The sequence below is a fragment of the Vitis vinifera genome, chromosome 18, assembly GCF_030704535.1.
Source record: "Vitis vinifera cultivar Pinot Noir 40024 chromosome 18, ASM3070453v1".
NCBI classification, from domain to species: domain Eukaryota; kingdom Viridiplantae; phylum Streptophyta; class Magnoliopsida; order Vitales; family Vitaceae; genus Vitis; species Vitis vinifera.
The window spans coordinates 23,319,575-23,347,491 of NC_081822.1; the positions used below are offsets into that span (position 1 = coordinate 23,319,575).

At 35.4% G+C, this 27,917-nt stretch overlaps 1 protein-coding gene across 5 annotated transcripts; it reads left to right on the forward strand.

Annotated features, from left to right (window-relative positions):
• Positions 1 to 1,483: 1,483 nt before the first annotated feature.
• LOC100254197 (protein GIGANTEA) lies at positions 1,484 to 27,784 on the forward strand. 5 transcript variants are annotated; one of them, XM_059734929.1, is made up of 16 exons: positions 1,496 to 1,934; positions 2,483 to 2,580; positions 2,707 to 2,937; positions 8,189 to 8,260; positions 8,436 to 8,490; positions 8,606 to 8,748; positions 8,923 to 9,197; positions 12,885 to 12,940; positions 17,637 to 17,877; positions 18,006 to 18,156; positions 22,181 to 22,390; positions 22,590 to 24,137; positions 25,763 to 25,831; positions 26,144 to 26,362; positions 26,681 to 26,773; positions 27,109 to 27,784. In XM_059734929.1, exons 3-16 carry the CDS (start codon positions 2,851 to 2,853, stop codon positions 27,400 to 27,402), a joined length of 3,513 nt encoding a protein of 1,170 aa, XP_059590912.1. In that variant the 5' UTR covers positions 1,496 to 1,934; positions 2,483 to 2,580; positions 2,707 to 2,850; the 3' UTR covers positions 27,403 to 27,784. The 5 variants fall into 5 exon arrangements, with proteins under 5 accessions (XP_059590911.1, XP_059590912.1, XP_059590915.1 ...); XM_059734930.1 differs by having other exon boundaries at positions 1,521 to 1,934; positions 2,483 to 2,610; XM_059734928.1 differs by having other exon boundaries at positions 1,484 to 1,934; positions 2,483 to 2,937.
• The last annotated feature ends 133 nt before the right edge of the window (positions 27,785 to 27,917 follow it).

The window sequence follows — 27,917 nt, forward strand, 5'->3', positions numbered from 1 at the left end:
GCGTTTATAATATTTTTAATATTTGAATGATAAAAGATTTCCAGTATTATAAAAATTAAAAACGTTTTTTAAAATTATTATCAAACAAATTCTAATTTAATTTCATTTCCTCAAAGTAAAGTAATATATATGAACATAGTTTTATTCCAGGCTTTCCAATAAGCATCTCAATTTAAGGAAAATACAAAAAAAGAAAAAGATGTTAAAAAAATGGTTTTCTTATTTGGTTTCACTATAAAAAAATATAAAAGAAAATCAAATTAAAATTAATTGAAATTTATATATTTTAAATTTATTTAATCTTATTACAATAGAGAAAAATAAATAAATGAGTTTAAAGAAATATATAAAAACAATTTATTAAATTTAAATCCATTTTTGATTTTCCTTCATCTTATCTATTTTCTTTACTTAGTATTTTTTCTCAATTTTTTCAAGAATCAAACATAACCTAAAAATATAAAAAAACATGACATGAGAAGAGAGATGTTAGAAATAGATTTTACAATTATATAAAAGCAAAAATATTAAATTTTTTTAGGGGGTAGTATATGCACGTGTCTTAAAAAAAAATAAAATATTTAATACAATACTTCATTCAATTATACTTCAAAGTATGTTGGGTATCCAAATTCATTGATATGGTGTCACCAAAATTACATTCTAAAATTGGATGATGATGTTATCTCCCAAATGTGACCAATTATGGCCTATAGCATTCAATTAATTCTCAATTATAAAAAAAATATTTTAAATACAAGCATAAAAACCTTAATTTTTTTTTTAAAAAAACTTAAATATAGACATATGTGTGTAACAAATATGCTATTCTTATAATTTGATTTTATTGCTTTATATCTTACCTACGTTTTATTTATTTCGATTTTAATATCATTTATTTGTAGCTTAATCTTATATATTAATATCTTTTTTTAGTGATTTGGATTTTATTATATATTTTTTAATCATAAAAATTCGTGGTGATAATTTGTATTAATGAGTTATATTCGTATCGTATCATGTTAAAACTTAGATATTATATCGTATAAGTTGACACAAATCTGACATAAATAATAATGATGTGAAAAACATAAATCTAAATACAACTTAATCATTAAACAAGTAAGACGTCGGGTCTTCTTATTTAGACGATGAAATTATTAAATGAGTTAATTTAAGTTATTATGGAAATTTACCTAATAAACTATCTATTTAAATTTGGCATAAACCCATTTATATTCTAAAAGCATATTGGATTGGAGTGCAGTTAATATTATAAGATGGATGGGCAAGCCAGGGAGAGATGGGCAACTATGGTAGTAAGGTAGATTTAGGTCCTTAGGAGAGGGCAAAGTAGGACCAAGCAAGTGGTGATGTATACGCCCACTAGGGCAGTAGGCCGCCTCCTCCTCCGAAAATATCTAACACAGTCCAACACCAAAACACTATAAAAATACGCGTAACCCAGTCGCACTCCCAAATATAATAATGGGACTCGGGGGGAACACCGAGATGCCTCTCACCTCTTTTGTCTCCCTTTCATCTCCTCCACACACTTTTGACTTCAAACGCAAGCCTCATGCATCATGAGATGGTTATGATAGGGATGATGGTAAGCCATCATGTCCACGCCATGCCCATGCCATCTTCATGCCCAGCCACTCAGGCTGAAGGAAAATATCATAGCCACGTATGCACGCATTCTTTTGCTAGGAGACCGGCTAAAGATCTCTCTTTCTCTCTCTACTTTCTCTCTCTATACTCCACATACTTCCACAACTACAGCCTCTTAAAATCTAAAGAAACAAGGAGCCCATAAAGCTTACACAAATAAAAATCTTAGCTTTCATCTCCAGAGGGAAAAGCACAGAAAAATCGGGGAATCAGTGTGGGAGAGTTTCCGGAATTTCTAAATTCTCACACCGAAGAATCAGGTTGTTTGATTTACTCTGCCTTTTTTTTGGTTATTATTGTTATATATATTTTTGTTCCTGTTCTGTTTTCCGATTTTTTTTTTCTTAGGTATGGTCTTGTTTGGTTGCTGAGAAAATGGAGAGAGGGAGAATTTTGAGGTTTTTGTTATGGTTGTCTGGAACAAGAAATGATGAGGAGATTTGGATTTTTTTTTTTTTTTTGGTTTCGTTTCCTACGTTTTCTCGGCCTCCAGACCGGGATAGTTTTTTGATTCTTGTTTTTCTTTGCGTGCCTTTATTTTTTATTTTTTACTTTTTGTTGAAGAAGCTCAATTTTCCAGGGATGAACATGTAGGGTATTAATATTTATTTTATTTTGTTTTTATCAATCTAAGCCCAAATTGCTGATATGCACTTGGAAGTTATTTAATTCTATCTCTCTCTCTTTTTTAAAGAATTGGATTTTTCATTTTCTATGATGTCTATTACTTACATTTTTTTTTTATTTTTTTTATTTCATATATAGATATATATAAAACTGATTATTGCTTTTCATTGTGTTTTTGCAGAATATCTGTTTGTACCATACAAAATCAGTGTAAATTGAATCTATGAATGTTTACTGTTCAGAGGCAAGGAGGAATTTGTAGTTGGGACAGGAACACTGGTGAAAATTAATTTTTTTTTGTTGGGAGAGGTGCAATAGTTCCCTCTTTTTTTCTTGGATTCTTTTAATACAATTTTTTGTAATGCATTTGGGCTCACTGCTTCTTGTTAATTGATTATTTCAGAGACTTGGGGCCGTGCAATGCGGGGAACGGTGAAGTACGATATTTTGGTACTTGATTGGTAGCTGTCGAAGTGGAAGTTAGTGGCTTTTAGTGTTGGTTCTGTTGTGTGTTACTTCTTGTAATTGGCATCAAAGGAAGATATTTATATGGCTAGTTCATGTGAAAGATGGATCGATGGTCTCCAATTCTCCTCATTGTTCTGGCCCCCCCCGCAAGATGTGCAGCAACGGAAGGTATGATAGATTCTCATATGGTTTTAAATTTTATAATTTGCCTTTATTTTGCTGATTGTGTGAATATGTGTATGTGGGTTGATAAGATTGCTCATTAGTCATCACAAACTGGATACCTTTTTTCACTTTACCTTGTTGAACATTGTTGGTTCTTTTTGGTTTGCTGCAAAAATCTAATCTGATGCATGGACAATATAGAGTAAGAGTTTTAGCACTAAGGGATATTGAAAAATTCGGTTCCTTATATTTCTTTTTTATCATTAAGAAACCACTTAAGATGCCAAAGGGGCTACCAAACCAAGGAATTTAAATTCCTTATCAAATTTTATACATTGTCTTGAAAGAGAATGAATGTGGATAATTTCAGATTTAAATGCAAAATGGCAAAGGGCTCTCGGTTTCATATGACTATCGTTTCCAATGTGAAACTGATAAATACTTCATAGCATTAGATACTTTAAAAACATTATTTCATGGGAATTTTTATGAATTTCCTTGTGGCACAATCTACTTCCATTTGATTTTTTACAAGCTTCAAGCTTGATTATAATTTTTTTTTATTAGGCTTTGCATGAGATGAACTGAAAACTTTTATTTTCCTTGGAGGGAATTTTCTCATTGATTCAGATGGCTTGTCAGCTCATTCAGTTTCTTTCAAGTATCTTCCCCTTTTAAAGCTACTTTTGTGGTGCATGGTTTTAAACATCTGTACTGGATGGAGTATTGGACCATTGCAAGGGAAACCATACTGAAAATTGTTTTTATTTGGCCATTGACTTGGAACCATGTTGAGCACCTTTAATGACGATGCAGTTGCATTTAAATTTAAAAGACCAACATGATGAGCCGAGAAGTCTTCAAAATCTATTATTAAGGATAATTGAATTATTAGTAAAAGGAAAAAAAAAAATAGAACAAAAGAATAGTGAATTACTATTCTTATTAGTAGCATTGACTAGCCATAGGTAGGTAAAATAATAGTTATATTACTAGAAAATAAAGATTATGTTTATTGGTAATGCATGCAAAATAATGAGTTTTTTTAGTAGTAAATTTGTTTCAAAAAGAGTCAAACCAATAGAATCTTAAATTTTAGACCTACTAGCCTGGATACTAGTTTGTACAAGATCATAGCTAAGGTACTATTAGGGCGGTTGTGTAAAGTCCTCCAAGATGCCATTTTCATGTCTTAGGGAGATTTTTTCAAGGGTAGGCAAATTTTGTAATTGCTAATGAGTTGGGGGATGAGAAAAGGAGATCAAGAGAGGAAGGGGTGGTTTTCAAAAGGCCTATAACCATATATATTGGGGTTTTTTTGGACCATATACTGCAAAGTAAAGGGTTTAGTTCAAAATGGAGGTCTTGGATGAGGGGATGTTTGTCTTTGACAAGTTTTGGAATCTTAGTGAATGAAAATGTCAAGAGTTAGTTTAAGGCATCTAGGGGCTTAAGACAAGGGGATCTTCTTTCCCCTTTTCTTTTTACCATTGTGGTTGATGTTTTAAGTAGGTTAATGTTGAGAGTAGAGGAGAGAGGTTTATTTGTGGGGTTTCTAGTGGGTAGAAATAGGACTAGAGTGTCTCATTTACAATTTGCTAATGACACTAATTTTTTCTTGAGCTTCCATTGAAGAGCTCTAATCTCTTAAGGTAATTTTTGTTGGTTTTTGAGTGTCTGTCAGGGCTTAGGATCAATCTAAATAAGAACACTTTTTTTTTTTTTTTATGTCAAGATCAAATCTTCTTTGATGCTTGATTGTTCAGTCTTTGATTGATCTTTAATGTATTTGGGTCTTCCTATAGGGGGGAATTCGAAATCAAGCTCATTTTGGGATCCAGTGATTGATAGTGTCTTTAAGAGGTTGCATGGGTGGAAAAAGGCTTTTTTCTCCCTTAGAGGTAGAATTACTCTAGTTTAGGCTTGTTTGTCGCACATCCCGAATTACTTATTTTTTTTTCAAGATTTCATCATCAATAGATTCAAGGATTGAAAAACTGCATAAAGATTTTTTATGGTCAGGTTTTGGAGAGGATAAAAGGGATCATCTGGTTAGTTGAGATCCAGTGTGTAGGCTTAAAGAGTTTGATGGTTTAGGATTTGGGATAATTGCTCTGAGGAATCAAGCTTTATTAGGGAAGTGACTTTGGAGGTATCCTAAGGAAGGTTTTGCTCTTTGGCATTAGGTTATTTTGAGTATCTACAGGACACATCTTAATAGGTGAGATGCCAATAATATAGCTAGATGTCACATCGTTGCCCTTGGAAGGCCATTGCACTTATTTTCCAAGTTTTTTCTACAATCACTCTCTTTGTGGTGGTTATGGGACCATAATTCATTTTTGGGAAAATTTGTGATGGGGGAATTAGCTTTTTGTGTTCACAATTTCCAAGACTTTTCAGAGTTGGTATAGTTAGAGCCTCTCCATTTAAGTTATCTTTGGTAATGACGCCTTCTTTTCTTGAAATCTTATTTTCCGTCATAACCTAACTGATTTGGAGATTTAGGATCTTAAAAGACTAATGACTTTTCTTTCTCATGTACATTTGTCTCTATTTGTTTCAGATGTGAAAACTTGGGTACTTTCCCCTTTAAGAGTATTCTTAGTAAAAAAAATAAAAATTCTTAGACTTTTCCAATTTATTAGATTTAGTTCCTTTCCATCCTGCTAAAGTTTTATGTAAATCAAGAGTCCCTTCTAAAGTCAAGGCCTTTGCTTGGTTAGTGACATATAAGTAGGTAAATACCAATGACAAACTACAATTGAGAAGGTCATTCAAAACCCTTAGTCCTAATTGGTGCACTTTGTGTAGGGGGAGTGGAGAGAAGATTGATCATCTTTTCCTATATTGTCTGATTACTTTGGGGTTATGACACAGGTTATTGCCATAGGCTAGGATGGAGTGGGTTCAACCAAGGAGTGTTTGTGATATGATGATTATTTCTTTTATGTGTTTTGGGAACTCTACTAGAGGCAAGAGACCCTTTGGAAGATTGTTTGTTTCACTTTGATGTGGATTTTGTGGAGAGAGAGGAATACTAGGATTTTTTTGGACACTTGGAAGACCCCTGAGATGATGTGGGACTTACTTAATTTGTTTGTTTCTTTTTGGGCCTACTGTACTAACGTTTTTAAACCCATTCCCTTGAGTGTCATTCAACTTAGTTGGCTTTTGGTACGTACACCTTAGGGTTGGCCTTACATGGTGAGGAGCCTAGATGAGCTTTTGGAGATGTATTTCTTGTATAGTCTTTTTTGTTCCTTTTGTACAAATCTCTTGTACAATGGAGGTTTTTTTGGGTTTTTTGATCAAGTTTGTATTTCATGGGGAGGATTTCTTATCCTTTTCATATTTTCTTTACGTTAATTAATACATATTTTGTTTTTTTATTAAAAATAAATAAATTGTTTCTTCTTAAACTCTGGCTCCTAGAAGGAATGATTAATTCTATTTTAGGAGTGAGGATAAAAGGAATGCTTAAAACGAAATTATGACCAAAAGCTCAAATAGATGCCTAAGCCAAGTTGTTTTGATAGAGTTGCCAACATTCCTCCTCAAGTTGGAGCTTAGATGTCTTGAATGCCCAAGTTGTCAAGTACTACTTTGAAAGTCTCTTTTGACACTCCCTTTGTTAAAATAGTTGCAAGCCGATTCTCAATCTTCACCAAAGGAGTACAAATTAATCCTTTTGTCAACTTTTCCTTGATAAAGTGTCTATCTATTTTGACATATTTAGTACAATAATGCTGAACTAGATTGTATGCAATGCTAATGACAACTTTGTTATCACAGAAAAGCTTCATTGGACCCTTAGAACTGAAGCCTAACTCCTTTAAGAAGGACTTCAACCATAACATCTCACATATACCATGAGTCATAACTCTAAACTTTGCTTTAATGCTTGATCTAGCCATAATCAGATTGTTTCTTACTATGCCATGTGACTAAAGTCCCTCCCACAAATGTGCAATATCCTAAAGTTGATATTTTGTCTATTACAGATCCTGTCCAATCAGCATTTGTACATCCCTTTACTTCCAATTGGCCATGTTTAGAAAATAGCAAACTTTTCCTAAGAGCAAAATTTTTAAAAACCTGAGAATCTCGTGTACAACCAACATGTGAATTTCACAAGGAGCATGCATGAACTAACTTACCACACTCACCACAATGGTTATATCAAGGCGAGTTTGAGCCAAGTATATCAGCTTCTCATCTAATCTTTGGTATCCCTTTTTGTCTACTAGTGTATCCTTGGAACTGCCTCCTAACTTGGGATTTTGTTCAATAGGTATATCAATAAGCTTACAAGCCAATATTTTGGTTTCATCAAGTAAGTCTAAAATATATTTCCTTTTAAGAAATAAAGATCTCCTGGTTTGACCTAAGCAACTTCAATACTTAGAAAATATCGTAGAGTGCCAAGGTGTTTGATTTCAAATTTTACTGCCACATATATTTTTAGTTTACTCATCTCCTCACTATTATTACTTGTCACCACAATATCATCCACATACACGATCAGGGTAGTAATCTTCCATTTGAGTATATGTTTGAGAAAAAGAGTGTGATTAGACTAGCTCGGATGATATCCTTACTTTTTTATATGTTGAGTAAATCTGTCAAACCAAGCTCTAGGTGATTGCTTGAGTCCATAACAAGGACTTAATCTACATACCTTACCCCCATTTGTTGGGTTAGCAAAGCCCAAAGGAAAGTCTACGTATATTTCTTCTTCTAGCTCTCCATGAAGAAATGCATTCTTCACATCAAACTGTTGAAGAGGCCAATCCAGATTTACAGCCAAGGATAAGAGGACATGAATGGTATTTATCTTTGCCACTGATGCAAAAGTTTCCTAATAATCTATCCCAATATGTTTGTGTATAACCTTTAGCCACCAATCTTGCTTTGAACCTCTTCATAGGCCCATCTGCATTATGTTCACTATGAGTACCCACTTGCAATTGACTATCTTCTTTCCCTCTGGTAGCTGAGCTCAACTAGTTCGCTTGTATCATTTTTTTTGTAATGCTTCCATTTCTCCAATCATGGCAGCTTTCCACTTTGGGTTGTTATGATCTTCCTGTAATTTATTAGGAACAAACACAAAAGAAAATTAGTTTGTTAATATTTTATAAGATGGAGATAAATGATGTGAAGACATATAAAGAGAGATACGGTATTTGTGCTTTTCTTTTTTCCATTTCAGTCATTCCCAGAGTTCTTTCTTTTTTTCTTTTCTGTGTAGGCTCAAATTACTGCCTATGTTGACTACTTCGGTCAGTTCACATCAGAACAATTCCCTGAAGATATTGCTGAGGTATGCCATTTTTTGCCTTTTTCTCTGAATTGGTTCTTTTATTGGTGGATCTTGAAGGAAAACATACCCATCTCATTCCAATTATAACACCTATGAACATGTGTTAATTTTGTTGAGAAAGAGAAAGACTCATATGGAGCCATTAATTTTCTGACTAATTTTATCTTTTTGACAGTTGATTCGGAGCCGTTATCCGTCAAAGGAACAGCGCCTTTTTGATGATGTCTTGGGTATTCATGTTTTTCAATGTTGATATACCTAAAAATTGATATAAGTTATTATTCCCTAATATGAATTTTCTATCAACTGCATAGTGACTTCCTTATAATTAAAATCAATTTTCAGCAACGTTTGTTCTTCATCATCCGGAACATGGGCATGCTGTCGTTCTTCCAATTATTTCGTGTATCATTGATGGTACACTGGTGTATGATAGGTGTACTCCTCCTTTTGCCTCTTTCATTTCCTTGGTCTGCCCAAGCAGCGAGGTATGTCGTGCTGGCATGACTGAACAAATTTGAGTTGCTCTGCTTTCAAATATCTTGCTCATGCTATTTTTTCTTTCTTGTTAAACTGTAGTTTTGGGTTTTAGAAACTTATTCCCAATTCTTATGTGATTGATGAGTGGACAAGAGATCGTGATACATTTTTCTAAATTGCAGAATGAGTATTCTGAACAATGGGCTCTGGCATGTGGGGAGATTTTGCGAATTTTAACTCATTACAATCGCCCAATTTACAAGGTGGAACATCAGAGCAGTGAAGCAGATAGAAGCAGCAGTGGCAGGCATGCTACAACAAGTGACTCTGTAGATGGGAAATCCTCTCAAGGACCGTTACTACAAAATGAGAGGAAACCTTCAAGGCCTTTGTCTCCCTGGATTACTGATATATTGCTTGCTGCACCTCTGGGTATCAGAAGTGACTACTTTCGTTGGTATGTGAATGCATCTTTTTCATTTTTATTATGTTTATATGGCTTTGTGTGTAGTTGTGATTAGGAAGTTATGAACACTTTTGAGCCGTCTGCCCTTCTGCATATGCAGCTAAAAAAAGTGAGACCGTTTTTCATTTTTGTGGCAAACAACTCAAAGCTGATTTAAAATGTCTCACATTTTAAGTGGTTTTTTAATGGAAAAAAAAAAAAACTGAACCTCTTGTTATGCTAAATAGTATGACAACATACGAAATAAGAAATGATTAGGGTTTGTCACTGGACAGTCTGGCTATTTTGGACTCCTAAACAGCCCTATTTCATTGATATTCCTAGTTGAATTGTTATATTAGTATTTACTTGTGCTTATAATTTGACAAGCTGCAGCTATCAAATAATAATAATAATAATAATAATAATAATCTGGCAAACTTCATGTTTTATGGACTTCGAGAAACTACAAATTCAGTAAAAAAATAAACTTTATAATAAACTGGCTGATAATAATAATAATCTGGCCAGCTTCATGTTTTATGGACTTATAGAAACTACAAATTCAGTGAAAAAATAAACTTTGTAATAAACTGGCTGATATCTACTGATGGAAAGAAAAATGATCTCCTGATGGAGTGTGGTCATTTACTCCATTTGGTTTATTCTTCTCCAGATTTTTTTAATGAACTGGCTGATAATACTGATGGAAGGAAAAATGATTTCCTGATGAAAGAATGTGATCATTTACTCCATTTGGTTTATTCTTCTCCAGATTTTTTTTCATGTCCTATGAAAAACAATTTCTCCTGTAACTTTTCTTAACAAATTTGCTTTGGAAGTTGAGCTTTCCACCTAAAATTAGGGCTTTTATCTGGCTTGTGGTTGATAAAAAGGTTAACACCAATGACCTGTTGTGGTTCAGTAGATATTTTAAAGTCCTGAGTCCTGAGTTCTGAGTGATGGTTTCTTTGTCTACTTTATGATGAAACAATTGTTCACCTAATCCTCAATTCCTGATTCATGACATAGGTTATTTAGGCTTGTTAGTCCTTCTATATATATGTAGCTGACATGATGATTTTTACATATCGCTGGTTTTGGAAAAAATTATAGGGTTAGGGTTCTCTGGCAAGTAGTTTCACTAGTGATTTGGTAAGAGTGGAAGCCAAGATTTCCAGGGATGGACAGATGACTGCAGAGTCATTTTGAGATGTAGTCTACTACTCTTCCTCTATGTAGGTTCCAGTATATAAAGATTTTTTGGGTACTACAATGAGTATGACTATGATGGAGTGGACAGCAGTTTGTTGTTGCAGTAGGATGCTGAGGAGTGAATGCGGAGTGGAAACACACTTTGTTGTGTTCTCTTATGCTTAACTTCAATCTGTGGACCTGGGACAGATAATGGTTGGTGGTGTTTTTAGGGATCACTAGCGCAGAGTAGTTAGGGCTTTCTCCTATCCTCCTGGGATCAGGTTGGATGTGAAATCCTTCAATAATAATAATAATAATAATAAAGAAAAATGTACTGGTTTTTAAGAGAGACAGTGAACAAGCATGTCTAACTTTGATATAGAAAAGGTGGGGCCTTAGCAAACCACATCCTAATAGGAAATGTAGCACCACAACGAGAGAGAGAAAGAAAGGAGAAGTTATGGGATTTGTTCACGATTATAGTTGTGTGTCTTGCCAATGTGGAGGTTGTGATGGCTAATCTAAGGAGTGTATCAAGTTGTTAGAAAAGAGCTTAGAGCAATACATTGGTGATCTTATTGAAGTTGGAGTGTGGAAAGCAAGAAGGAAAGGGTGGGGGGGATTTTAATAGTAAAACTTATTTTGAGGTGGGAAATGGAAGGAGAGTGAAGTTTTGGATGGATACTTGGTGTGCATCTCTTTTCCGTCTTTGTTTTCCATAGAAAACTCAAGGGATGCTTGGGTTGCAAATATTTTGGAGGAGATAGGAGAGGGAGGGCAATGGAGTCTATGCGTCTCAAAATAGTTTAATGATTGGGAGTTTATTGAGGCCTTTCTAACAAAGCTGCAAAAATATTCCTGAAGAGGGACATGGAAGACAAATTGTAAGGAATCAAAGGATGGAAGTTTCTCAATCTAAGGCACCTACTCTTGCTTGGAGCTAGAAAGAGTTGCAACTTTTCTGGTTTAAGTTGTGTGGAACCCTGAGGTGCCAACAAAAGTAGGGTTCTTTATATGGGAAGAAGTGTGAGGATGGATTTTATCAAATAAATGCAATCTTTGTAAAGTAGAGGTAGAATCAGTAGGTCATGTTCTTCTCCATTGCACCAACATGAGAATATTATGACACTTATTATTCTCATTGTTTAAAGTTTAGTAGGTGATACCTACATTGACAAGGGAACTTTTATTAAGTTGGCAGTGGACTTTTGGGAGAACGAAATGGATGAAGGTGTGGAGAACAACTCTTTTATGCTCATTTTGGATCATTTGAAAGGAGATGAATCGTAGAGCTTTGCCAATGAAGAACAATCATATCAAACTCTCAAAAACTATTTTCTATGCTCTCTATGGCTTTGGACTAGAAGGTCCTCAAACAGTGCCTCTGTCTATTTTAGATTTTGTTGATTGGTTGCTCTTTTTTATGTGAGAGAGGAGTCTTATTTTGTTAATCTCTCCATTGATTTCTCTTTTTGACACCTTTGTATAGTTTCAGTGTACTATATATTATAATATTATGCTTGCTTATCAATAAAAAAAATAAAAAAATCAACTCCCTTTGACCAAAGAACGCAATTTGAATAATTAAGTTTGACATGAGTGATAGAGACACCAGCTCCAGGAGGTGTAGAGGATGTTATGATAGAGAAAAGCCAAATTATCATAAATAGTTTAGAAGACACTAGGGATCAAATACAAGAGTAGTAGGCATCAAATTAGTCATAGCAACAGCAGAGAGCGGCGGCAGTTCTAGGTTTTCTAGTGTAGGATGATGGAGGTAAGGGAAAATTGGGGTTTTAGAACCTTCTCTGATACTAGAATAAAAGGAAGGGAAAATTCATATATTCTTCTCAGAAAGGATGAGAAATGATACACCAAGGAAAGTCTGACATGATAAATATATAGAAGTAGGATTCCAATTTCAACAAGGAAAGTCCAACTCATGGGAAAAGGAAAAAAAATTCTATACACAAAATAATATAATATGCAGAAAATAGTAATATCTTCTACCATTTTTTTAACAAAAGGAATGCCAGTATTTTCAAGGATATAAGGAGATAAGTGGGCAATTTGTGGTTGGATTAATGTTATCTTGCAATCTTTTCGATGTAGCATCCAAGGAAGTCTTTGGAATTTCCTCATTATCTTGTTGGATTGGAAAGCCACTTGTTGTAGACACAAAAATAGGGTGGTTGTAGATTCCCATTGAGACTACTCGGTCCTTTTGTTCTTTTCATGTTTCTTCTAGAACGTATTTTCCTAGGTTGATGCACTTCTCATCCTTGTGTATGACTTCACTTATCATCCTTTAGCACTATGTTGAACTACTAAGATGATGAATTGATGGCTGAAATTTTCAGGTCTAGGCAATGGTCTTTGATTATGGGTTTCCTTTGGTAGCCAAATCTGTATGCATGTGACATAGGGACTCTGCTTTATTTGTTAACTATTTGATGAATTGTTTTATTTGTGAAGCTTACTAACCTTTTTATGCATTAATAGGTGCGGCGGTGTTATGGGGAAATATGCAGCTGGAGAACTAAAGCCACCTTCAACTGGTATGTGTTTTCTAGGAGTCAAATTTTTTATTTTTGCAGGTTGTGGTTCTTGATATAAATTGTGAATTGTTTCAGATGGTATAATGTGGTTCCAAGTTTTACCTTTTAAAATCTTCCTAACTGGTTTCATACACAAGATAAAGTTTGTTTAATATTTTAGATGTAATAATTGTGTTATTACTAAAAGTTAAATCCATAGACTCTCCTTTTCACTTATATTTTTTTGAATGATAAACATGTTTGAAAAGCTTCTAGTTGGCAGTGGGTCACTTATTTGGGATAAATTTGGTGGGTTAAGCGTATGGTGACCTGCCAAGCTGTTTATACTTTATATTAAAAAGTAGTTAGGATGTAATGGAAAATATTTATGTTATTAGAAAACTAACACTTGGGCTAAGGATCAAGTTGGTAATTTTTCTTACATCTCCCCCTCCGGGAGCCTAGGAAAATTACACGAATCTCCTCTCTATTTTCAAATATTACACCAACGTCTTCTGATTTAATATCTTAACCACCCCCTACCATTAACTTGCCATTAGTGTGTGCTAATGTGAGGCAAAAATTTAATGAAACTGCCAAAATTGTCACCCTACTTGTGTTTGTAAGCCTCTAATGGTAACTAAAAGCTTTATAAAAACCCAAAGGCAGCCTTTAATCATCATCTTCTACTTTAGTTCATTTTATCAGAAACAAAATGTATTAATTATAAATAAACAGAACAAGAGAAGGATGAGAGGTCCTCCCCATGAAATACAAGAAACTGATCAAAGTACGAAAAAACTCCATTATAAAAGGGGAGCTATACAAAAAAGTTTAGTCTAATTAAGGATATTCATCAATTTCAGATAAAGTTCCTCTCATTGCTATTCAACCCTTATGAATTACAAACCAAAAGGCAGCTTAGCTGAATAACATTGAACGGTATGTCTTTAAGAGCATCAGTACTAGAGGCCTAGAAGGAGGAATAGAAGTGAAGTAGATCTGAAAACATCTCTATTATCCTCCACTTTTCCTCAAAGATCCTAACATTTCTCTCTCGCCACACAATCCAAGGTAATGTGAGGCAAGTGATTAGCCAAAGGGCCTTGCCTTTAAGGGAACTCCTTAAACCCTTATAGGAAATGGTTATCATGTTGAATATACTCCTCAGCAAAATCTAATCCATCTTGGCTGAATTGAATAGCTTGTGTCATAGCCTTAGAGTTATCAAGCAATGTAAAAAAAGATGACCAATTGACTGTCTGCACCAATCAAGACTAGGGATTTGGAAGGTCTTTTCAACTATAGTATGTCATTAGTGTTTACCTTCTTATGCATTGCTAACTAAGTGACCTTATATGGGACTTTAGATTTCCATAAAAATTTGGTTGGAGAGAAAGGAATTGGATTTGATAAATGGGACATGTCCAAAAAGAAAGATTTTACTGAGAATAAACCTAAAGAGGATAAATGTCAAGCTCTTGTATCTAGGATGAAAGGAGGCAAGTGCACAAGAGTGAGTGACGACACAAGTTTTTCAAGATTCTCAATTTCCTAATAAGTAAGGTTTTGACGGAAGTCAAGGCTCCAAGAAAGAGAAGGAGAAGAACACTTACCAAGGATAGTTGAAATGGTGAGATTTTTTACTTGATACCATAATAAAAACCTAGAAATTGTGCATACAATGGTTGATTTCCCTACCGCAAGAAGAAGAGTTACGAAGGATAGTTGAAATGGTGAGATTTTTTACTATGATAAAATTGTAAAACCCTGGAAATTGTGAATACAATGGTTGCTTTCCCCCACCACAAATCTTCTCAAAAATGAATTCTCTCCCCGTTATCCACCACAAAGCAAGTGTGGAAAAAAATCTCAGAATAATTATGCAATGGCCTTCCAAGGACAACTATGTGACCATCTAACTAGAATTTTGATGTCCCATCATTAGGATGTGTTCCATAAATACTCAAAATAACTTGATGCCCCTAGAATTTTTCTTGTGTGTGTATTTTATATAATTTGTCTTATTTTGTTTGAAGATGGATTAGTTTTTTTTTTTTTTTAAGAGAGAGGGGGGGGGGGGGGGTGTTGAAGTTAAAAATCAAATTACGGTTTTCTTTGGAAGCATAAGGTGTGGAAGAAGAACAATGGAAAATTTTAGGGATTTTGATTATCGACTATTTGTTTAGTGGGAAAATTGATGGAAGAATAAAAAATTTGAAGTTATTTTTGTTTAGTTTTAAGGATCAATAATAGCATTATATATATTTACTTCTATTTGTTTTTATTTTTTATTTTTAGGAAAGATTGGGTTTTTTGCATTTAGGGTTTGCAAAAGAAGAATAATAAAAGAAAGCAAAAGTAACTGTGGGAAGGTGTGTTATCAATTTTTAGGACAAGAATAGACTTGTGGATGACTTGTGGGAGTGTGTGTTCCCTTATGCCCTTTGGGAGTTTGTTATGAAGGATTTCATAGGTGTTCCATTTAGTATCATCTTGCTAGACTGGAATTGATTTTTTACCCTTAGAGAAGGGGGTTTGGGTATCAGGACCGAGTTCATTCCTTCCCTGAGGGAAGCTTGAAGCTCAATGTTGATAGGCACTCCTTGAAAGATGGGTAATGGTGGCCTTTTCAGAGACTATAGAGGTGTGGTTAATTAAGTTTTCTCAAAGCTAGTGGCTTTGCTTTTCTGTTGGGGCAAAAATTTATGACATTACTTCAATGAAAAAGGTCAATATCGAGTGTTTAAACTAATGGCCAAGGGTGATTTGATACAGGAAATGACCATGGAGATGCCATCATTGGATGCAGAGGGACACTAACTTTTCAGTGAGGTGTTTTTTTTTTCAATGTTTTTTCCTTCTTTATATTGGAAATCTAGATGAACAAAGTAGGGCATCAAGGTTTGCCAAGGGAGGAGCTGCTCCCTTCCTTTGCTTTATTGAGGATCACCTACCAATAAGTACATTAAACAATAACTTTTCTAGGGGCTCTATATTAAATACATTTCATCTCTTTTCTGTCTTTTTGTGGTCAACATTGACCTAGCAAGAGATTTGGAGTGCATCTTTATGTGTGGTCCAAATTAGCTGACTAGGAAGCTGGTTGATTGGCTAAGGAGGTGTCTCTTTCTGGTTGAGTTTTTGGGTACTTTCTTCCCCTTTAAGGTTGAGTGTGCTTTGAGCTTATTTTTGTTTTAACCGTTGGTTTTTCATCGTTTGTGAGAGATTTGGGTTGTGGTAGTGTGGTTTTTAAGTTGGTCTTTTGTATGTTCTCTTTGCTTTTCTCAGCTGAAGGATGTCTCATCGTTTTTGTGCATTCTAGCCTATTATTACACTCACTTTCTGTTTCCTATTAGAGAAAAAAGGGTTAGATTAGATACATGTTAGTATGATGGTACTGCTACATTGTTATTGATGTATTGTTTAACATAAGATATTGTGTCATGTTAGTTTGCTATTTTACCAAACCCAACTGTCTATCAAAAACAGGCATTTTTCCTCTTTTATTATCACTGAAAAAATTATTTCCGAATAAAGCGACAATCTATATACCTAGATGACAATAGTGAGAGTTTTCAGTGACTTCTCTGGAGCCACTTTCCTGCCTTACAAAAGAGAAAGAAGTATTCGTAGTTCAATATTTCCATAGGACATAACATCTGCAATTCAAGAAGTGGATTTAGTTGATTAGAAAAATAGAGGTACATTCTACAATTAGAGATGACATAGTTTCGGATTCTGTCAAACTTTTAATGTGGTGCTAAAACTTTACCAATTCCCCTCAACACTAGATATTCCAAAATTGCCATAGTGTTGATGAATTATAATTGTTGCATATGCCACAGAAGTTCTGTTACTTTTTTTTTTTTTTTGATGGGAAACGACAAAGGAATATATTGATAAAAAGGAAGTACAATAGAAGGATGAGGAATCCTCCCACCAAAGAAAAACAAGACTACAAGTAACAGAAGTTCTGTTACTATTTTAATTGATTGTGTATGCTAGACCATCATGATCCCTATGGGAATATTGAGTATGACATAGCTCAATCACATAATTATATTTTTTATACACATACCTATAATAGTGAAGACCCTTTAAGTCTCTGGGTTTTGGAACCTTTCTCTGCTAATATTGTTTCCTCTGCCCTTAATTTTTTATTGCCAGTAATGGTTTGATATGTGATTATTAATTTGGTATGAGAAAGTGGTCACTCTCTCTCTCTCTCTCTCCCTGTGAGTGTGTGTGTTCGTGTGCCTGTGTCTAGGCGTCTCGTGTGTAAATATGGCTTTCAAGCCCTCATGATTTTCTTTGTTGTTTCTAGATATACAACTCTTTACTCAATGCAGTTTTCTTAGCCAAAGCATGGCTGGTGTTGCCTATGCCCTCTTTATGTTATTTATGGACTTGTGCACAGAAGAAAGTATAGGATTACATCTCCAGTTTTATCATATGAAGCATCTTAACTTTGAAGCATTTTTTATGTTAGGCATTTCATTTATTCTCCCATATTGATACTAATCAGAGTCCAATATTAGTTATAACAAACATGGATTTCTTTCCATTTGTGGCTGGGTAAAGTTGAATATGAATCTTATGTTAAACAGACACTTCTCTGTTGTGTCTTATATTTGCTTTCTAAACTAGTATTTTGTAAAAGCATTTCTAGTCCTGGAACAAGGTCCATTTTTAATCAACTTCTTCTTTCTCCAAGCTTCTACTCGTGGATCTGGAAAGCACCCCCAGCTCATTCCATCAACTCCAAGGTGGGCTGTTGCTAATGGTGCAGGTGTGATATTAAGTGTTTGTGATGAAGAAGTAGCTCGCTATGAGACTGCAACTTTAACAGCAGCTGCAGTTCCTGCACTTCTGCTTCCTCCTCCAACAACAGCTTTGGATGAGCATCTAGTTGCTGGGCTTCCAGCCCTGGAGCCATATGCTCGCCTATTTCATCGGTGAATTTCCATACCTTTCTCTGTGGGTAACTTTTTATGGAAAACATTTCCTAATTTATTCTTTCTTCCTTTTATCTTTTTTCCTTTTATCTTTTTTCCTTTTTTGGTGGTGGGGTTATCTGGTTTAGCTACTATGCAATTGCTACTCCAAGTGCCACACAACGACTTCTTCTAGGACTACTGGAAGCACCACCATCATGGGCTCCAGATGCTCTTGATGCTGCAGTACAGCTTGTGGAACTTCTTCGGGCAGCTGAAGATTATGCATCAGGCATGAGGGTAAGTTCTATTATCTCCACTGCAACGACTTAAATATGTTCTGTTGCTATGCCAGTAAACTCAAATTGAATTCAGCATTTGCATTCTTTAATTCTTTTGGTATTCCCCTTTTCTTCATTGGGAATTCTGTAAATTGGAGTTTGACTTTTCCATATATACGAGGGACCTGACTCTACTAGTTGCTAAGTTTAAACTGTGCACTTTGTGTTACTGGTTACATCTCTAGTTGGTATTTTTCTTTTGATCAGAAACAAACATATCCATTGCATGGAATTGTAAATACAAAGACGGATGAACAACCCTTTCAAGATGTATAATTGTTGATAAGAAAGCACAAAAAATATATTGCTCTACAAAAATTAAAAATATCTGCACAAACTTTAGGCAAAAAAAGGCAATGTGCTCACAATAAAAACACTCTATACATACAAGGAGGAAAAAGGTTGCCAACAAAAGAAATTAAGTGTTCTCCTTGTGTGGCTAACTGGTCTATGGCTTGAATAACTAAACTAGGGTTCCAAGGGAAGGAGTCTTCCCAACTCACTAGAAATATCTATAATTTTGTGGACCTAACTATCGAACTTCCATGAACCTCTCTCGTTATTAAACACCCAAGAAATAACAACAAAATCTCCCTCTACATCTAGGTAGGACAAAAAGTCTTAGCCTGCAGCAAGTCTTCCTATATGCTCTATTATTTCCACCGCAATCACTGAACTTACTCTAGCAGGTTTAGACTAAGCCCTCAGTACCATACCCAAGGGATCTCCAATCTCATCTCCTATACCTAATTATCCAGGATTACCCAGAGAACACCCATCAAAATTTAACTTTACTGAACCTACCGGAAGATGTAACAAATCTAGCATAGTGTTCCTATCTAATCTCCTAAAGTAGCAAAAAATTTTATAACCTAGCAATAGTACCAGAAAACGGATTTGTGATAGGGGCCCAAAGGGAGAAAGAAGTAAACCAAATCCTAAATAGCCTCCATTAATTGCCGTTTCTCCTCAAGATCCTAGCATTTTTCTCCTTCTCATGAAAATCATGTTGAGGATAAGATAGTTGATAAAGTACCCTTCCTTTAAGTTGATGGCCAACGCTCTTGAAAGAAATTACCAACATATTTGTCATGCCTCCAAGGGGTACCTAATCAATTTTGGCAAGACTGAACAAACTACATCAGAGTCCCAGTTTCATCTTATGTTTGCAGGAGATCCTTTGGTCTTTTCAATAACAGTGAGTTAATTGTCTACTCAAGGGAAAAGAATAAGTCACAAGAAGATATAGAGCAACAAACACATCCGGGCTAGTACATGAAATTGAACTGAATTCGGTCCCAAAAGAGACACGCTTAGGTAACATTGATTCTAATCCTAATGAGTCAAAAGATGATGAACTTAATTTTCCAATTGCCAAAAGAAAAGGAGTAAGATATTGCACAAATCATCCGATTTATTACTTTATCTCCTATAAGAGTTTGTTACCAGGTCATCGGGCTTTTGTTACCAGATTCGGATATTCGGATATTCGGATTCCCAACAATATCCAAGAAGCCCTACAAATACTTGAATGGAAAACAACCATTGAGAAAGAGATCAGAACTCTTGAAAAGAATGGGACATGGGAGCTTGCTGAACTTCCAGAAGGAAAGAATCCAGTTGGGAGTAAGTGGATCTTCATAGTCAAGTACAAAGCAAATGTGAGTGTTGATAGGGCTGGTTGCTAAGGGATTTATGCAGTCCTACGGAATTGACAAACTTTTGCTCAAGTTGCTAAATTGATACAATTCGTATTCTGTTGTCATTAAGCGTTAACTGAGATTGACATCTTCATCAACTGGATGTCAAGAATGTCTTCCTCAATGGTGACTTAGAAGAAGTGTACATGGAAATTCCTTCAGGTCTTGAGATTAAGACAAACATTAACAAAGTACGCAGACTAAAAACTATGGTCTCAAGTAGGCTCCAAAGCTTGGTTTGATTGTTTTACCAAGGCTATAAAGAATAACCCGAACAGATTTAAGTATAGCAACTAACAAAAATGTCTCAAAATAGTCCACTGCATAAGTTTGTCTATATCCCTTGGCTAAAGTCAAGCTTTCAGCCACTCAACAGACCCATCGGGTTGGTATTTTATGGTAACGACCCATCTACATCCAACAACTTCCTTACCATTAGGAAGAGCTTGTAATTCCCAGGTGCCACGATCACATAAGGCTTTCATTTGTTCTTCCATAACTACCCTCCATCCAGGATTTGCAAGTACTTTCCTGATAGGTTTTTTAGGAACAAAGATGGTAGAAAGAGAAAAGGCAAAGGAGCGAAATGATGGTGAAAGATTATCAAAGGAAACATGTTCAGCTTGTGGATACCTTGTGGTAGTGCACTTACCTTTCCCTGTGCTATAAAATAAAATTCAACTCCTTTTGACCAAAGAATGTAGTTAGAGTCATTAAGTTTATCAGCAGTGATAGAAGTACCAGCCCCAGGAGGTGAGAAAGTAGCCATGCTAGAGAGAAATTAGATTATTGCAAATGGTTGAGAAATACCAGAAATCAAATACTGGAGAACACAAATGCCCAGATCTGATCAGATAAAACTGTAGCATTAGATTAGTGGCAGCATCAGTAGAGGGCAGAATCAAAGCTTCCAAAGCATGAGCACCAATGTCAACATCCAATAGGACAGATCATGATTTTCTAAGTTCTGGATTTTCTAGTATAGGATGATGAGCAATGGTTAAGAACAGTGATTAAGGTTTCATAACGAGGGTTTCAGAACCTTGCTCTGATGCCATGATAAAAGAAGGGAAAATCTTCCTATATCCACATTGAAAGTATTAGAAAACAATACAAATATATAGAGTGGATTCCTATATCAACAAGGGAAGTCTGCCTCATAAATATATAGGGAAGGATTTCTATTTCAACAAGGAAATTCCAACTCATGGAAAAAAAAAATACTTTAAAGAAAATAATATCATCTTCTGTCCTTTTTTAACAACATGAATTTTTTTTGCTCTCAAGGAACTCAAATATTTGTTGGCTGCATCATCCTACCTTTCAGACATTCTCTCTCCACAGACATGAACTGGAGAAGCATCAAAAGGATACTGTTTAATTAAGAAAGGCCACAAACATCCACCAAATGGCTTTAGAAAAATCCAGAAAAACCCAGAAAAGTCTTAATAACAAAGGGTCTAGATCAAGCTGAATGATTTACAGGTTCTGGGATTCTATCTCATGCTGAAATTAGTGATTTACATTTTAACTTGAGTGAAGAACCCTTGATTGCTGCTCCTTTCTTTTGGTCTGGGCTTCCCTAATGAAAAAATGAAGAAAAAGAAGAATGAAAAAAATGCTTTATTTATTGGTATCTAGCATCCACTAATACAAATATTTTGGTTGTTTTGATGTAAATGTTTCAAAATTCAAAACCATGTTAAGAGTTTTAAGAGTTAGTGTCCATTCAATGTGTCTGCACTGCACAATGTTTATGCTCAAACATTTATTATCAATGCTTTACTTTTCTGAGGTTTTCAGTAGTGTAACATCCTTTTCTCAAACAATCATGCATATAATTTGTGGCATTATGAATCTGATGTTGTACTCTTACACATACACGCACACTTATTTAAACTAGCAGATGTGCTTATGCTAATAACATTGTAGAACTGTACGCGTAAATTGAATAAGAATAGACTATTAGTGCAGACTCTGCTGTAAAGAAAGCAAAAGAAAAAAAATAACTAAGATGTGGACTGAGCTTCTAAAAATAGCCATTCAGGTGAGATGATGGAAAGTTATCTTAAAAATTGAACTGTGCTAATAGATATAAAACGGATGATATGTAATCAATAGAATGAGGAGGTAGATTTGTTGTGGAATGCAGTATTAATGAACTCATTCATGTTGTTTACTGTGAATGAAATTGTGGATTTAGAACAGATTTAGACATTGTTCAACTAATGAATTCAGTTGTCATCAATGCTCATATCTAAATTGCTTTTCTTATTGATATAGCTCCCAAGGAACTGGATGCATTTGCATTTCTTGCGTGCAATTGGTACTGCAATGTCCATGAGAGCAGGGATTGCTGCAGATGCTGCTGCAGCATTACTTTTTCGCGTACTTTCACAGCCTGCATTGCTTTTTCCTCCTCTAAGACAAGTCGAAGGATTTGAATTTCAGCATGAACCTTTAGATGGTTATATTTCATCCTACAAGAAGCAGGTATTAGTGACTTGCTTTCATTGTTTGTGTCCAACTAATTTATTCTTTGGGATGAATGCCTCCAGTTTTTGGAGTGCAGATCATGCATTCATCTACCTTAACCTGTTATTTTACACACACACACACACACACACAGATGCATATGCAAACATATGTATAACCTAACTTCGTTTGAAAAAAAAAAAATCCCTCTTGCCAGATAGAAGTGCCTGCAACTGAAGCAACTATTGAAGCCACTGCCCAAGGGATTGCATCAATGCTTTGTGCACATGGTCCCGAGGTTGAATGGAGAATTTGCACCATATGGGAAGCTGCTTATGGCCTAATTCCTTTAAGTTCCTCAGCTGTTGATCTTCCTGAAATTATAGTTGCAACCCCATTGCAACCTCCCATTTTATCATGGAACCTTTATATACCCCTTCTTAAAGTCCTGGAATATCTTCCTCGTGGAAGTCCATCTGAAGCATGTCTCATGAAGATATTTGTTGCTACAGTGGAATCAATTCTTCAGAGGACATTTCCAGCTGAGTCCTCCAGAGAAAATATCAGAAAAACAAGATACCTTTTTGGAATAGGGTCTGCCTCCAAAAACCTGGCTGTGGCTGAGCTTCGTACAATGGTCCATGCACTATTTCTAGAATCATGTGCATCTGTAGAGCTTGCTTCACGCCTTCTTTTTGTTGTGTTAACCGTTTGTGTCAGTCATGAAGCTGCTCAGCAGAATGGAAGCAAAAGACCAAGAGGTGAAGATAGCCATCTTTCTGAGGAAATCACCGAGGACTTGTCAGATGCATCTGGAAATCAGAGAGACACGAAAACCAGAAAAATGAAAAAACAAGGGCCTGTAGCAGCTTTTGATTCTTATGTTCTTGCTGCTGTTTGTGCTCTTGCATGTGAACTTCAATTATTCCCTTTGATTGCTAGGGGAACTAATCATTCAGCCTCTAAAGATGTACAGATCAGAGCAAAGCCTGCAAAATTAAATGGATCTTCTAGTGAATTCCGCAATAGCATTGACTCTGCCATTCGTCATACCCACAGAATATTAGCAATTTTAGAGGCACTCTTTTCACTGAAGCCATCTTCTGTTGGCACCTCTTGGAGTTACAGTTCAAATGAAATTGTTGCTGCTGCTATGGTTGCTGCTCATGTTTCTGAACTATTCAGACGATCAAAAGCTTGTATGCATGCCCTCTCTGTCTTGATGAGATGCAAGTGGGATGAAGAAATCTACACCAGGGCTTCTTCACTCTATAACCTCATTGACATTCATAGCAAAGCTGTTGCATCCATTGTCAACAAGGCAGAACCACTAGAAGCACACTTAATTCATGCAACAGTTTGGAAGGACAGCCCTGGGCATAAAGATGGCAGCAAAGAAGATGACTGTGCAAGCACTAGCTGCTTCAAATCAGTGAATCCCTTGCTTCTGCACTCTGAAGATTCAGCTTATTCAAAAAGTTTACCTCAATTTGAGAAAGCACCACATTTAAATGAAGGCACAGGAAATAGCTTGGGTAAAGGTATTGCAAGCTTCCCATTAGATGCTTCAGAATTGGCCAATTTCCTCACTATGGACAGGCATATAGGATTTAGTTGCAGTGCACAAGTTCTTCTAAGATCAGTACTCGCAGAGAAACAAGAGTTATGTTTCTCTGTTGTTTCACTTCTTTGGCACAAGTTAATTGCAGCCCCAGAAACAAAACCTAGCGCAGAAAGCACTTCTGCCCAACAAGGATGGAGACAGGTAATATTTCAATTCTCAGGTCTCATGCACCATTACTCTAAATCTATTTTGATTTCCTATTTTTGGTACAACATAAGAAACAATAAAGTAAAAATCTAGCTCATAATCTTCATTATGGACTATTGTAGGAAATCAAAAACAGCAAAAAAAAAAAAAAAAAACAGAAAAGAGGAAAGAGCTTTTTTATATTCTAGGAAATCTCTATTAACAAAAAGGAATTAGTCAACTAAACTACAAAGGAAAAATCTTAATTCACAAATATTTCCTAGCTGGAAAATCCTTATACAGGCTGTGCATACTTTCCAAAGCCCTAAAACCTTTATTTTATCTACCTGTTCTTTTGTGTTTAAATTGGGTGGTCAAACTACTGCAGAAGTTTAAAACAAGAGAAAACTTTATTTAATAATAAGTAGATCCAAGTTTGTCACCAGCAGTTATACACAAAACTAGAAAACCAATTATGACAACTAAATGAAATGCAGCAGGATCCCGAAAGGAGTATACCTTTTATCGATACCTGGTAAATACAAAGTTCTATGATGTTTTGCAAGTTTGCTCTGTTTTCATTTAAACATTATGGCTACCAATTATCAATTGGTGAACAATCCCTTAAGCAACCAAAAAAGGGAGAAAAACAAAAAAAAAAAATGTCTTGATCTGATGACATCACATGAACAGTTCATTAAGAGAGGTACAAGGTGATTGTTGAACTGATGTCATTACTTGAAGGCTACTGATTGCATCTTTATCTTGTTTCCACTGTCAATGATCCATGTTGCTACTAGGTCCCAAATAGCACTATGTGAAGGATAAAAAGTCACACCATCATCAATGCTTTGTAAAAGATCCGAAGGATACTTGGAATATGCAGTATATATGTAAGAAGTTGCAAAAGAGTAATTGGGATATTGTAAGTCATAGAAATCAATGAGTTGATTGGTTATTCTACTGTTATCCTTTCCTCGGCAAGTAGTATTTTAAGAAAATGAGGTTGGCATAATTACTCAGTGATAATCAACTGCCCTTTGAATAAAACTCTTGGATCCTCCTATTTATACAAATTTAAATATGAGATACACAGATGCTCTTAGATCATCAATTTATACAAATCTAAATTAATAAGGTATAGATGCATAGATAGGCATAACTACTCACTGATCTTTCACCGCCCTCTGGATGAAACTCTTGGCTCCTCCAATCTGTAGAAATCTTAATATAAGATACAGAGATAAAGGTAGATAGATAGATAGGTAGATAGATAGATAGATAGATAGATTTATACAAATATTAATATAAGATACAGAGGTAGAGATATAGAGATGCTGATACTGAGATGCTCTTGGCTCCACCAATTTATACAAATATTAATATAAGACACAGAGATAGAGATACAGAGATACTCTTGGCTCCTTCAATTTAGACAAATTTTATTACAAGATACAGAGATAGAGTACAATGGTAATCTGAATGTACAAATAAGTGTAACTTGGATACATGAGACAATATGCAGTTTGGAACATTGAATTGTATTGGATCCATTTGTCTTTTTTTTTTTATCATTGTGCATGTTTGTGCAACTTACATGAAAATTTCTCTGCGTGACGATCCTATCCAAATGTATGTAGGTGGTTGATGCGCTATGCAACGTCGTATCAGCATCACCGGCAAAAGCAGCTACAGCAGTTGTTCTTCAGGTCCAAATTTTGTTCATCTTGTAGACCTTTTTTTTGGAAACAAGGCTGTTTGCTTTTCTGTTTGTAGCTGATTTGAACACTATCTAAGTTTCATTATGAATCATTACCTCCCAAATAAGGGGCTAAAAAGTAAGAAAGTTTTTTTTTTTTGGTAGACAAAGCATTTTGTAATTAAAAGTTGCTTTCATGTTTCATTGTTCGAGTTTGTGGGAGATGTTGCTTGCAGGTGTCCAAATCAGCAACTTATTTTCTAGTCTATTTTAAGTTCAACCACATCATATACTCACTTTTATTGCATTGTGTGCTTGTCAGGCTGAGAGGGAATTGCAGCCTTGGATTGCTAAAGATGATGATCTAGGTCAGAAGATGTGGAGAATCAACCAAAGAATTGTAAAATTGATCGTGGAGCTAATGAGGAATCATGATAGACCTGAATCGCTAGTAATTTTGTCAAGTGCTTCAGATCTTCTTCTACGTGCCACAGATGGAATGCTTGTGGATGGAGAAGCATGCACGTTACCTCAATTGGAGGTAGCATCTTAAGAAAATAAACTTTAATTTCATTCACATAATAGATAGACAAAAACATTTATAGTAAAAAATACACTCAACCAATTCATTTCTCAGTTCTTTGCGAATTGTGCATTTTTCTTCCAGCCTACCTTTTTTCAATACATGCTTGCGTTTTGACTATTTGTATTTTCATCTCTTTAGAAATAATAATGTATCATTTTGTTTGAACGTTTATGACATAGAAAAACTAATCTCAACTCTGCATATGGGGTTCCTATTTGATCCCCAAAGCTTTGGCTATGTATTAACATTTTGATCTACATAACAAATGAGCAGCTTCTGGAAGCAACAGCTAGAGCAGTTCAACTTGTACTGGAATGGGGAGAATCTGGATTGGCTGTTGCAGATGGCCTTTCAAACCTGTTAAAGGTAAAAATTGCCCCCTATTAAATACATTCGGTCTGGTGAATTTGAAGCCTGAAACGGAAAAACACACACACACACACACTACAAACTCATCGTAGGAGTCTTCCTATGCCAGATGACATGGTGGCCTACCATTCAAGGACATTTGAGTGAGAAAATGTGGAAGAAGAAAGTAAGAAAGAGAGAAAATAGTACTCTGTTCATTTTTAATTTGCAACCACTTGTTTGCAAGTGGCAAATTGGCATCCTCAGTAGCAGAAGATTTTCACATGCTTTGATTTCTTTAATTTTTATACACTACCTTTTGCTAATGTGATTTATCTGGGTGATTCTTGCAGTGTCGTGTACCAGCTACCATCCGATGCCTTTCTCATCCAAGCGCACATGTCCGTGCCCTCAGCACATCAGTTCTTCGTGATGTTCTGCAAAGTGGCTCAATAAAACCTCATATCAAACAAGGGGGCAGAAATGGCATCCACTCTTATCAGTATGTAAATTTAGGCATCATTGACTGGCAAGCAGATATTGAAAAATGCTTGACATGGGAAGCTCATAGCAGGCTAGCTACTGGAATGACTAATCAATTCCTTGATGTTGCTGCCAAGGAACTAGGCTGTACTATTTCCATTTAACATCAACTAAGATTTGGCAACCTCTCTTGTTTTTATGAATATATTCATTTCCAGTGAGACTTACAAATAGAAACAACATAACCAATCGGCTTGGGGATGTTGGTAGGCCAGAGGAATAACTGATTAATTCTGTTATTCTAGTTATAAAGCCACAGATGCCACTACAATCCTCATGCAAGGACAATTGATGTACAGTTAGACTGTAGACTGGGCCAAAATGGGGCTTTGTATCGTGTTGTATTAATTTCAACTCTGCCCAGGTTAGTTTCTTCTGTTATAGGCCTGAATCACTTCATGTAATTTGGTTACCTTTGACAGAGATGGCAAAATCAGGTGGTAGCATCATGTTGAATAGATTCCACATCGGCTACATTTTGAAAAACTCCCACTCTTTGTTTTGTTTTTCCCGTTCATTACTCTGTCATATTAGTTCTTAATGAAGATTGTAGTGGTAGAACTAGGGTTGTCATCTCACCATCCAGGCACTGAAAGCTTAAACTTGGTTTGTATCTTGA